Raw genomic sequence first — 13831 nt, forward strand, 5'->3', positions numbered from 1 at the left:
TTGAACAAGACGGAGGGCAAAATCATACAAATTCAATGTTTTCAGCCAAATCGTGAAAAGCGCGTTCCTTATACCTCCTTAGCACTGTGATGGCGTTGACACAAACACGTTGATAGTAGTAGATGTAGCCGTGAAACCCGGCGAATGTATACCGGGTCGCTGGAATGGTGTATGTGCTACCAAACGATGGAAAAGAAGGGGGAGAATGGTGTTTCACACCATTTATAGGCTACCAGGCGAGCCCTTAATGAATTTCAATAACATGTCAAAATTACTTCATAACATACTTCATTTAGTTCATTATTTAGTGAATATAGTTCATTATTTACTCCATCAAGTTTTTATTGAATAAAAAAAAATTAAAAAAAGTACTTATTGAATAAAATATTAAATTAATTTTAAATTAATCTTAACCACAAGATTAAGAAAAATGGATGGCCCAAATTTGATCTCTAGTTCAATCTTTAAGAAGAGTTCGATATTGATCACAACTCTACTCCATAATATTTAAATATTTTTTATATATTCGAATTTATGTTTTTGTCTAAAATTATTGAATAATATAAGCAGAATTCACCTCTACTACCAGTCATTTAAACTTATAAGTTTTTATACGAATATAAAAAAGGATAATGAAATTTTGTAATATGAATTGTATAGTTATCCAAAATCTATAAGCAAAATTGAAAAGTAGTAGTAATTCTTTTTTTTAACACACTAAAATTGTCTATCTCTAGCTCATTAATTTATGTTATGATGAATGCGACGGCCCAAGCATCGTTGCTGACGTGGCTTATTATCCTACTTAACGACTCACTCGATGATGCGATATATTTATTTTTTTTCATGCAACAATACACGAGCTTCCTTGACAGTATCTACCTAAGTGAAAAATATGGCTATATGCCTATATTATATAGTTGTTGAAGAATAAGTAGGTTGATGGAAGTATTTCCTTTTGATAGTCTCTTTTTTGGACTAATTTTCATTTTAGTCATTATTATTAATTATAAGGCTTATTATATATTTACAAATTTTGATTAGTCTACGTTTGCATGTTCAAACCACTTGTATCTTTGTTTTGAGGGTCAAAATATTAGTGGGTTAAAAATATCCATGGAATGAGTTTTGGTTTGGTTCCATTTGCAAGTGGTTAATAGTGTTTTGTCTTCAATTTATAGAAAAATAACGAACAAATGATCTGTATTGCTATAACTATAAGCATATCTGTAGTCTTGCTTCAACTATAAAAATAATCATGAATTAAGATGCTTCTTTCAGCTATAAAAATTATTATTATAGATAACAATCTTTTTTGCTATAATCTCTGTTTTCTTATCCTCCTTTGCCCCAACGTGAGTTCCAACTTCCTCCTTTTTCTCCTTTGTTGCAATGATTTCTCTATTTTCCACCTAAGATAAGAAAGGACTACAATAAACAATAATAACATCTCATTCCTAATAGATACTTCTTCTGTCCCACTTAAAGTGAATATTTCATGCCCGAAATAAAATTTTATGTGTTATGAAGCGAAAATGAAGTTGGAAGAGAATAAAATAGAAAAAGTGACATTTTTCATTTCCGGAAATATGTCACTTTAAATGTGACGTTCCGAAAAGAAAAATGAGTTATTTGTGCAATCTCTTTCTTGCTACAACATTATCCTTTTTTTTCTTGTTGTTTAGTACTACCTCTTTTGCGACAACCTCTTCTTTCTTCTCATACTTTGGCACATCATGAGTTCCTACTTCCTCCTTTTTCTCCTTGGTTTCATTATTTTCTTTTTTCTCCACCTGAAACAAGATCACCAATAAAAACAACTCATTCACAAGAGATACTACCTTCATCCCACTTAAATTGAAGCAGTTCATATTAAGTTGCTTCTTTAAACTATAATAATGATTATTATAAATAACAACATTTTCTTCTACTATCTCTTCCTTCTTCTCCTCCTTTGACACAGCATGAGTTACTACTTCTTTTTTCTCATTAGGTGCAACAATTTCTTCTTTCTCCACCTAAAACAAGAAAGGACATCAATTAACAACAACTATATATAACTTATTTCTAATAGATATTGCATTTGTCTCATTTAAAGTAGAATGTTTCGTGTTTGGAGCGAAAGTTTATGCAGTGTTGTGATGGGAAAATAAATTAAGGGAGAGGATAAAGTAGAAATAATAAAATTTCCATATTAGGAAACATGTCAATTTAAGTTCGACGTCCGAAAAAAGAAAATGAGTCATTTCTGATTATGCTTTAATACAACCTTTTCTCCTACAATCTCTTCAATCTTTTCATCCTTTGGCACAACATGAGTTCCTACTTCCTCCTTTTTCTCCGTGGTTACATTAGTTTCTTTTTTCTCCACCTGAAAAAAAAAAAGGGCATCAATTAAAAACAACTCATTTTTAATAGATACTACCTTCCTCCTACTTAAAATGGAGTAGTTCATGTTCTACATGATATTTTATTTAGTGTATGGAGATTTTATGCACTACAGTGGAGAAAGGAAAAAGTAAGAGAAAGAAATAAAATATTGAATCATATATCACTACCACTTTAAGCATAAATAGTGTTTTTTTAAACTATAATGGTGGTTAAAATTTTGAACCATTTAGAGTATGTTTTTTTGCATGCTTTTGTACAACCTTTTCTGCTGCAATATATTCTTTCTTCCCCTCATTTGGCACAACATGAGCTATTACTTCTTGGGGTGCAATAGTTTCAATTTTCTCCACCTGAAACAAGAAAGGTTATCAATTAACAACTTATTCCTAATACATATTACTACATTCTTCCCACTTAAAGTGAAACATATCATATTAAGAACGAGATTTTATATAGTGTTATAGAGAGAACATAAAGAGGGAAAACAAAGTAGAAGCGATAATCCTTTTTAGGAAACGCATAATTTTAAGTGGAACGTCCAAAAAAGAAAACTGTGTCATCTGCAATCTCTTTCTTCCTACTATATTATGCATTTTCTTAAGCTTTGGTACTACCTTTTCGGAAACAATATCTTCTTTCTTCTCCTCATTTGACACAACATGAGTTACTACTTCCTCATTTTTCTCCTTAGTTCCACTAGTTTCTCCACTCTCCACCTGAAATAAGAACGACATTAATCAACAACTTATTTATAATGGATACTATATTCATCCACTTAAAGTGGAACATTTCATGTTCAAAATGGGATTTTGTGCAAAAGAAGTAATAGGGGAAATAAATTGAAATAGGGATAATATTTATCTTAGGAATATGTCATTTGAGGTGGAACGTCCCGAAAAGGAAAATGAATCATTTTTGCAAATCTTATTCTTGCTACAACATTATGCGTTTTTTCTTATGCTTTGGTTACCACCTTTTCTACTTCAATCTCTTTTTCCTTCCCCTCATTTGACGTAACATGAGTTACTACTTCCTCCTTTTTCTCATTGGATGCAATAGTTTCTCTACTCTCAACCTGTAATAGGAAAGGACATCAATTAACAACAATAACAACAACTCAGTCCTAATAGATATCACCTTCGTCCCACTTAAAATGGAGCATTTCATGTTTGAAACGAGATTTTAGCACAGTGTTGTAGAAAAAGAATATGATTTATGTTTCTATTTTTGAAAATGTGTCACTTTAAATTAGGGGTGAGCAAGATATCCAAAAATTGAATATCCGATCCAAATCGAAATGTAAATTTAGTTCGTTTTTATTCGAATTTCCTATCCAGGTAAATTTTTTTGGCATATTTTGGTTTTTTAGTTCGATTAGGTGGTCGTAGTTTGAATTTTGATTTTTCTAGTTCAGTTTTTTGGATAATGAACTCGGTTTTTATTTTTGGAAAAGTTGGGTTTCTTTTATTCGATGTGGAGAAAGAAACCAAATGTTCACCCCTACTTTAAAATGGACATCCCAAAAAGAAAAATGAGTCAGTTTTAATGAGACAGAGATAATAGTATGTCGTTTGTTGACATCACTAACTCGTGTGTGAATGATGAAAGCAAAGCGAAAAGAACACGAACAAACGGTTTACGTGGTTCGACGTAAGTCTACATCCACGGACGAAGGTGAGTCGATTCTATTGCTGAAACTAATCGGAACAAGATTACAAAATACAAGCTAGAAACGTAGCTAGCTACTGATCTATCAAGACGAATGAATAAAGCTATGAACTCAAGTGAAAACCCTCTCTTGACTCAATCTCTCTATCTCTCTGTTTCTTGATCTTGGTTGGTTACAATTATGAATCTCTACTGTGTGTGTGTGCACCACAGCTTAAGTATGAGTGCGTGTGAGCTGGACTCTACTCTTCTCACTCAACCGCCTGATGAGCTCACTTTTCCAGCTCATCAATTATGTGCCACGTCAGCCAACACAACTGATTTCTTCAGCCATAACGTAACAAATTCTCCACCTTGGTTGATTAAATCAGACATAGACCAACTCCCTTCATCAACTCCAAACTTCTACTGTCTGCACAAGTTCACCAGCTCCAAGCAATACTTGAACTTGGACACTGGCAGTGGCTTGGTGAGCATATCCGCTGCATTCTCCACTGTGCTGACCTTCACCACTTTTACCTCTCCCTTTTCTATCTCATCGCGGATAAAATGTAGCTTCACATCAATATGCTTTGTTCTTTCGTGGAAGACTTGATGTTTAGTCAGGCAGATAGCGCTGTTGCTATCACACAACACATTAACACATTCTTGCTTCACACCGAACTCCTCAATCATTCCCTTTAGCCAATAGCTCTCCTTAATAGCCTCAGTCAGAGCCATATATTCAGCCTCAGTGGTTGATAGAGCAACCACCGGCTGTAATGTCGACTTCCAGCTCACAGCCGAGCCAAATAGGTTGAAGACATAACCAGTCTGTGACTTCCGATTATCCAGATTAGCTGCAAAATCTGAATCACAGTATCCAATCGGAGCATCTTCCTTTTCTGACTTCTTTGCTCTGTAAAGAATCCCACATTGCCCAGAACCCTTTAAATATCTCAAGATCCATCTTAGAGCTAACCAATGATCTCTTCCTGGGTAAGACATGTACCTGCTAGCCACGCTAATTGCATGAGCTACATCAGGTCGAGTGCAAACCATCGTGTACATTATGCTCCCTACTATGTTTGTATAGGGAATCAAGCTCATCTCCTTCTCTTCTTCAGCATTTTTGGGACACTGATCCTTAGAGAGTTTGATGTTTTGGGGCATCGGTGTTGAGGTCTCCTTCCCCTTATCCATCTGAAATTTCTTGATAACTCTGCCAACGTAGTCTTGCTGATGTAGCCACAGAAGTCTCTTTTTTCTATCTCTCACAATATCCATGCCGAGTATACGTTTTGCATCCCCAAGATCTTTCATTTCAAAGGCCTTTTTCAACTCTAACTTCACCTTTTCAACCTCTGATCTCTTGGGTCCAGCCAAAAGCATATCGTCGACATATAGGAGTAGATAAGTGACTGCATCAGTTCCTTTTCCTCTGACATAAACACAGTTATCATATAGGCACCTGCTGAATCCAATTCTTTCCATATTTTGATCAAACTTCTTGTACCATTGCCGGCTACTTTGTTTCAATCCATATATGCTCTTTTTCAGCAGACACACTTTCTGAATTTGCCTTTTATCCACAAAACCTTCGGGTTGGTGCATATAGATCCTCTCTTCTAGGTCCCCATGTAGAAAAGCAGTTTTAACATCTAGCTGTTGTAACTCCCATTCATTCTGATTCGCAACTGCTAGGAGAATTCGGATGGAGCTGTGCTTAACCACTGGTGAAAAAACCTCGTTATAGTCAACCCCTTCCTGCTGATTAAAACCTCTTGCCACCAACCTCGCTTTAAACCTTATCTTTGTTCCTTCTGATGTTGTCTCCACCTTTTTCTTGAAAACCCATTTACAAGTGATAGCTTTCTGCCCAGCTGGTGCATCAACCAGAATCCAAGTGCCATTTCTGACAAGAGAATCTATCTCATCCCTCATGGCTATCAACCACTGCACTCTCTCTTTACTGAGCACTGCTTCCCGATAATTTGCTGGCTCAGAATATTCAATATTTTCCGCCACACACAGAGCATATAGAACATATTCAGATTCACTGTACTTTGTAGAAGGCTTAGGGATCCTCCTGACTCTGTCTCTGACTAGCTGATATCCATCATTGACTGTAGTGCTGCTTGATGCAGCACCAATTCCTTCACCTCCAGTACTAGTGACATCCGGAACCCTTGATGTCTCATGCTCTCCTTGATGACTTAGATCATCATCATTCTCAGCTCCTGGACCTGCTTCCTCTAGCTCCACCTGGACCCTTGCACCATCAGTGTTGCTTCCAATACAATCTTTTTGTTTCTGTTTTTCAAGAAAAGGCATTTTATCTTCTTCAAATATGACATCTCTGCTCACTATTACCTTCTGCTTTCCTGATTCAAGACACCATAATCTGAAGCCCTTCACACCCTTTTGGTATCCCAACATAGCACATCTCAAAGCCCTTGGCTCCAACTTGCTTTGCCTAACATGAGCATAGGCCATACATCCAAAAGGTCTAAGTCTGGAATAATCACTCTTTCTGCCATACCACTTTGAATCTGGTGTTTCATATCCTATAGCAGCAGATGGACTTTTATTTATCAATTTTGCTGCTGTAGCAGCTGCTTCACCCCAAAAAAATTTTGGCATCCCGGAGCTGAACAACATACACCTTACCCTCCAAGATAGTCCTATTCATTCGTTCCGCAACCCCATTTTGTTGGGGGTTGCTTGGAACCGTCTTATGCCTTCTTATTCCCTTATCTCTACAATAATTCTCAAACTCATGACTCAGAAACTCTAGCCCATTGTCAGTCCTCAGATACTTCAATGAACTTCCCTTCTCTGTCTCTACTTCAGTATGCCATAGTTTGAAATTCTTGAAGGCATCAGACTTTTCTCTAAGAACATATACCCACAGCTTCCTAGAGAAATCATCTATTATTGACAAGAAGTACCTGCCACCTCCTATTGTTGAAGGACTTGCTGGTCCCCAGAGATCAGCATGGGCATAATCCAAGGGAGCTGTTGAGCAGTGTTGTCCCTTTGGATATGGCAACTTCTTGCTTTTGCTCAGCACACACTCTTCACACAACTGCAATTTTTCTTGATCATTGCTGAGACTGATAAAGCCTTTCTTCATGAGTTCTCTGATGCCTCCTTCACTTAGATGACCAAGTCTTGAATGCCACTGCTTTATATCTGCAGATTGAACTGCATTCAGAGACTCACTGATTACTTGAGCCACCAGATAATATAGATTGCTTCTTCTTGCTGCTGTCATGATGGTTACACCATTCTTTGCAATCTTCATCATTCCTCCACTGGAGCTTGTAGAACATCCCTTTGCCTCCAACATTCCCAGAGAGATTATATTTCTCTTAATTTCTGGGATGTACCTGACTTCTGTTAGAATGCTTACACTGCCATCAGCAAGCCTCAATCTGATTTTACCTATGCCCCGAATCCTGCATGTCTGATTGTTGCCAAGTAATACAGATCCATCCATCTCTGTCAGCTCCTCAAACCAATCTTTCACTGGACATAAGTGAAAAGTACAACCAGAATCCACTATCCATGAACTCCTATCATCTCTGTCCATGATATTCAAGATGTGAGGGATTTCAATCCCCTCTACACAATCAGAGCTGTGTTGTTCCTTTTCTTCCTCAGCTAGCTTCTTCTTCCACGAAAAATAATTTTTCTTGATGTGCCCGGGCTTCTTGCAGTAGTGACATGATCTGGTTTCTTTTTCCTTCGAATCAGCAGCTGACTTCCCATGATGATCTTGGAACTTTTGCACTCCATCCTTCTTCTTTGAGAACTTCTTGCCTTTGAATGATTTCACATTCAAGCTTTCAGCCTGCTGATCATGAGGCTCATTCTTCAGATTTGACCTCTGCAACTCCTTGCATTTCAAAGCCGATTGGACCTCCTCCAGAGAAATGGTGGTTTGCCTACCATAAAGCATTGCATCCTTTAATTGATCAAAAGCCCTCGGTAGTGCATTCAACAAAATAATGGCCTTGTCTTCATCAACCATTTTCACATCTATGTTTTCAAGGTCATCGATGACTTTGTTGAATTCTTCGATCTGCTCGCTGATCCCTCTTTCTTCCACAATTCGATATGAATACAACCTTTGCTTCATGTATAATCTGTTGGCCAAGGATTTTGTCATGTAGAGCGACTCAAGCTTCGCCCAGACACCAGCCGCGGTGGTTTCTTTGGCCACTTCCCGTAGAACTTTATCCCCGAGATTCAGAATGATTGCGCTATGAGCGCGCTCTGCCTGCTCCGCTTTCTTGGCAACTTCCTTGGGATCCGTCTCCTCAACTTTTTCTTTAGGATCTGCCTTCAGCGCCTCTGCTAATCCCTGTTGGACTAACATTGCCCTCATCTTCAATCTCCATAAACCGAAATCATTTTTTCCCGAAAACTTTTCTGCCTCATACCGCGAGATCGCCATTGAAATAAAAAATTCACTACGGATTCACTCCCTCCCCACAGACGGCGCCACGTTGTGAATGATGAAAGCAAAGCGAAAAGAACACGAACAAACGGTTTACGTGGTTCGACGTAAGTCTACATCCACGGACGAAGGTGAGTCGATTCTATTGCTGAAACTAATCGGAACAAGATTACAAAATACAAGCTAGAAACGCAGCTAGCTACTGATCTATCAAGACGAATGAATAAAGCTATGAACTCAAGTGAAAACCCTCTCTTGACTCAATCTCTCTATCTCTCTGTTTCTTGATCTTGGTTGGTTACAATTATGAATCTCTACTGTGTGTGTGTGCACCACAGCTTAAGTATGAGTGCGTGTGAGCTGGACTCTACTCTTCTCACTCAACCGCCTGATGAGCTCACTTTTCCAGCTCATCAATTATGTGCCACGTCAGCCAACACAACTGATTTCTTCAGCCATAACGTAACATCGTGCCACTGTCGCTGTTGCTGCAGCCTCAGGTGGGGCGAGAGGATTCCCGGCATTGGGCTCAGGTGACCTCGTGGTGCCGAGGACCTTTTGTTTGCCCGCGCAGCCTCCCATGGCTCTTGCTCTTGTGCGATTTTCTCATCTTGAAACAAAGTTAATGGCTTTATATATAACTGTGATGATCTTGAACTTTGATATTCTTGAGTAATGAGAGGATTGCTAAGCACGAAAGATTAATTGGCCTTTCAAAATATTAGGATCTTAATTCATTTTTATTCATGTGGTGGATATTTTCTATTTACTGCTCCTTAATTACATGTTTATTGGCTTGAGAATTTCATGTAAATGGTGAGTGCTATATGTATGTTTTTTTGAAATCTTTTATGTAAAAAATATTTAAATATCATATCAAGTGTAGAACATAAAACACAAATTAGTAGTATCAAACTATTTCATAAAATCTAATATCCTCATATATGATTATGATTATGATTATACCATAGGTTGAGGGGTTAGTGGTGTTAACTAGTTTGTCTGGAGACTGTTTGTCTACAAACTCATATCCTTTTTCCTCCTGCTTTGGATTAACATTTTCTTCAACAATCTCTTCTTTCTTCTCCTTTAGCACAACATGAGTTACTACTTCATCTCTTTTCTCATTTGGTGCAATAGTTTCTATTTTCTCCACCTGAAACAAGAAAGGACACCAATCAATTTAAACAACCAGAGTCATGTTCTTTTTTAAGAAACGTGTCACTTTAAGTTAGAGGTGAGCAAAATACCCGAAATCGAATATTCGGCCAATCTAAATCTAAATTCAAATTTTAGTTTGATTTTTTTTTTAATTTCGACGGGTTTGGTTTACACTTTTGGCAAATTTTGAGTTTTCTTAGTTTGAATTTGGATTTTGATGATAATTCGATTCGAAAATACCCGAAATCGAATATTCGGCCAATCTAAATCTAAATTCAAATTTTAGTTTGATTTTTTTTTAATTTCGACGGGTTTGGTTTACACTTTTGGCAAATTTTGAGTTTTCTTAGTTTGAATTTGGATTTTGATGATAATTCGATTCGATTTTAAAAATAAACTATTTTTTTATTCAGTTCGTTTTTCTTCCTAAACTAAACTGAAATTTCGCCCTTGATTTAAGTGTAACGTTCTAAAAAGAAAACGAGTCACTTCAAGTGGGGCGGATGAAGTATATATATATGTCTTTTTTTTTTGGCATCACTGACTTGTTCCACTGTTAATGCTGCTGCAGGCTCAAGTGGGGCGGGAGGATTCTCGACATCGGGCAAAGGTGTGCCCGAGTTCCGCAGTTTGCTCGCGCTGCCTCCATGATCAACTAGTTAGGTGAGTAAATTCAGCGACAACAGATGACGAGATACAAATAATTGGCTCTTGTGGGTTTTGAAACAAAGTTTATTGCTTTATATATAGATGTGATGATCTTGAAACTATGAGATTCTTGAATAATGAGAGGTTAATTTTCTTTGATTATTTGGCATGATCGAACATAAATTGGCTTTTCAAAATATTAGGATCTCAATTTATTGGTTTGAAAATGTCGTGTTAAAACAATAATGGTACAGAAAATAATCACAATAATACCCTCTGACATTTTTATTTTGAGTGAACTACCAAAATAGTCTCTGCATTATGCGTTTATCTCGCCAATGAACCCTGGACTTTAAAAATATCCCCAGACAACCCTGGACTAAGCGTTTATCCCGAAAATGGTCCTTTTTTCACTGTTTCGTGACGAAAATATCCTTTTGGGGGGTTTGGGCAATTTGGTCTTTTTACATTTTAAATCTGATATTATTTCAGTTATGTACTAAATCTAATATTATTTCAAAATTATCATTCTTCTTCCCTTTTGGCATCCTTCACTTTGTTTCTTTATTTCAATATTAGATTTTATTTTATAAAATTAAATTTTAAATTTTGATTTTTAAATATCAATAAATTTTTTTAATTATTAAAATTACTATTAAAAAATAAATCAATAGTTTTAATCCATATTTGATAGTGTCTAATATTTAATCAATAAGGTACGACGCCGCCTTAGTTTTAATCATAAATAGATCATATAACACGATTTAGTCAACTTGATAATATTTTTAGTCAAATTCTCCTTGACATTAGATGCATATTTATTTTGGAATAAATCGTGTTATATGATCTATTTATGATTAAAATTATTAAATATTGATTAAATCTAAGGTGTCGTCGTACCTTATTGATTAAATATTAGACACTATCAAATATTGATTAAAACTATTAATTTTTTATTTAATAGTAATTTTAATAATTAAAAAATTTATTGATATTTAGAAAGCAAAATTTAAAATTTAATTTTATAAAATTAAATCTAATATTGAAATAAAGAAACAAATTGAAGGATGCTAAAAGGGAAGAAGAATGATAATTTTGAAATAATATCAGATTTAGTAAATAACTGAAATAATATCAGATTTAAAATGTAAAAAGACCAAATTGTCCAAACCCTCCAAAACCCCTAAAAGGGTATTTTCGTCACGAAATAGTGAAAAATGACCATTTTCGAGATGAACGCTTAGTCCAGGGTTGTCTAAGGATATTTTTAAAATCCATAGTTCATTGGCGAGATAAACGCATAGTTCAAAGACTATTTTTGTAGTTCACTCTTTTATTTTTATATCAAACTCAAATTTACACATTTGTAAAAATGAAAATATTGAAGTTAATTTATATACTAATCCTCGAGAATTATAAGGCAGAGTTGAAAGGTAAACATAAAGTTTTTTTCTCTCAACAGAAGAAAGGAATAAGTCCAACTGCCATACAACTCCACCTTCTTCAACTAGAAAAAATCCCAAATCGGATCCCCCAAATTGAAGAAACCCTAGAATTCGAAATTTCTCGAGGTAAGTGAGAGAGAGAGAGCAAAATAGCTCAATTAAGGAAGCGTCGAGGGCGATCTAATCATCAGGATCGCCGAAATGCGCCAATTCAGCTGGAAACCGCCTTCAATTTCCATCATCGCCGCGCTCCTCACCGCCTTTCTCCTCCTCCTCCTCCCCGCCGCCCGATCCGAGCCTAGTATCCTCAGGCTTCCGTCCGATCACCCAGAGACCGACCTCTGCCCGTTGAATTCGGAACAGGATGCGTGCCCCGTGAAATGCTTCCGCCCCGACCCGGTCTGCGGCGTCGACGGCGTCACCTACTGGTGCGGCTGCGCGGAGGCCCACTGCGCCGGGGCGCGTGTGAAGAAATCCGGGTATTGTGAAGTCGGCAATGGCGGGTCGGGCCCCGCGGGTCAGGCGCTTTTGTTGGTTCACATCATATGGCTGATCTTGCTCGGGATATTAGTGCTGTTTGGGATGCTTTGATCCGATTCGGAGGGGGTTTTCCTTGTTACTGCTCTTACATTTGGAATTGAGGTTAGAATTCGGCTCTTTATATTGTATGTATTGATTGATATGAGGGGTTATTTGTTGTATTCTTTGTAGTGGAGGATGATGATGAATTGATGATGATTCTTTTCTATATTTTGAATATGGTGTTTTGAAGGTTTACTTTACCAATTATGGATTCATAGAAAGAAAATTGTTGAAATATCATCTTTGTTAGGAGTGTGATTGTTCTGTTAAATTTATACATTTGTTAGTTTTTTATTTCAAGAAAGCTTCGGCATCCAACTGAAAATCGTTTCTTTCTACTCTCTCCGGTTCATGTTACTTGAGTCTTTCTTTGGAACGAGATTTAAGAAAGTGATGTTTGATGATCAAGTCGAAGGGAATAACGTATAAGCAAGAATTACGTATAGAAGAGAAAGTAAATTAGGATAGAGAATTCAATAAACTAAGTACTACTCAAATAACTTGGGATGAAGGGAGTATCTTTATTCCATCATTGCAAAGATTATATATTTTAATGTAAATGATGAATTGATGATCCTCACTGTATGATATGATACAACTCTCTCAATCTTTGTTCTTGAAAGGTTTACTTTTCCAATTATGGATTCAGAGAAAGAAAAGGGTTGAATGGCTTTGGTAGCTTTAGGTAATTGGTTCTTGAAATATCATCTATGTTATGAGTGTGATTATTGTGTTAAATTAGGTGAAACAAGTTGTTTATTTGGATGAAGGAGAAATAATGTGTTGATTAGATAAATCCATTTGTGAGTGTTCATTTCAAGAAAGCCAGAGCAAACATGCATATGAAATTCGTTTGTTGCTATTTTTTTTTTGTCTCATATTGCCATTTTTTAATCCGAATCAGTATAAACTGAATGAGTATGATTGGTACAGCTCTCTCAATATGGGCTCTTGGAAGGTTTACTTTGCCAATTATGGATTCAGAGAAAGAGTAACGTTAAATGTGTTAAATTTAGGTGTTTCAAGTTGTTTGTTTGGATGAATGTGTGACATTAGATGAATTCGTTTGTGAGTTGTTCATTTCAAGATGGGCAAAAAACAAATATGCATCAAATTTTTCTTTTTATCTTTTTTTCTCATGCATTTTCTGGTCAGAATCAGTATTATACAGACTGTAAATTTTATGTAAATGATGAATTGAGGATTCTTAGTGTAAGTACTCCCAATGTTCCTTGTTAATTGATGCATTTTTTTTCGGCACGGAGATTAAGAATAGTGTGTTAACTGGATGGTGAATAAAGTAAGAGAGATGATAAAGAATAAAATAAGAGACAAGGTTAATTTTTGTTAAAAATAGAAATGACTCCATTAACAAAAAACTTTCTAAAATAGAAAAATGACTCAATGTAACTGTCTCAATCTTTGTTCTTGTGATATTTAGATCTGCGAAGTAATTTTGCATTTTTTTGTCCGAAAAGATAATGTTAGCTCT

The 13831-nt window shown here is 36.2% G+C and overlaps 1 protein-coding gene across 1 annotated transcript; it reads left to right on the forward strand.

The window, feature by feature from the left end:
• The first annotated feature begins 11744 nt into the window (after window positions 1-11744).
• LOC125212353 (uncharacterized) lies at window positions 11745-13578 on the forward strand. The gene is made up of 2 exons (XM_048112492.2): window positions 11745-12399; window positions 13273-13578. The coding sequence occupies exon 1, from the start codon at window positions 11959-11961 to the stop codon at window positions 12346-12348; it is 390 nt and encodes a 129-aa protein (XP_047968449.1). The 5' UTR covers window positions 11745-11958; the 3' UTR covers window positions 12349-12399; window positions 13273-13578.
• Window positions 13579-13831: the final 253 nt, after the last annotated feature.

Source organism: Salvia hispanica, chromosome 3, assembly GCF_029641045.1.
Source record: "Salvia hispanica isolate PSC_SH4W2 chromosome 3, Shi_PSC_v1, whole genome shotgun sequence".
Classification (NCBI taxonomy): Eukaryota; Viridiplantae; Streptophyta; class Magnoliopsida; order Lamiales; family Lamiaceae; genus Salvia; species Salvia hispanica.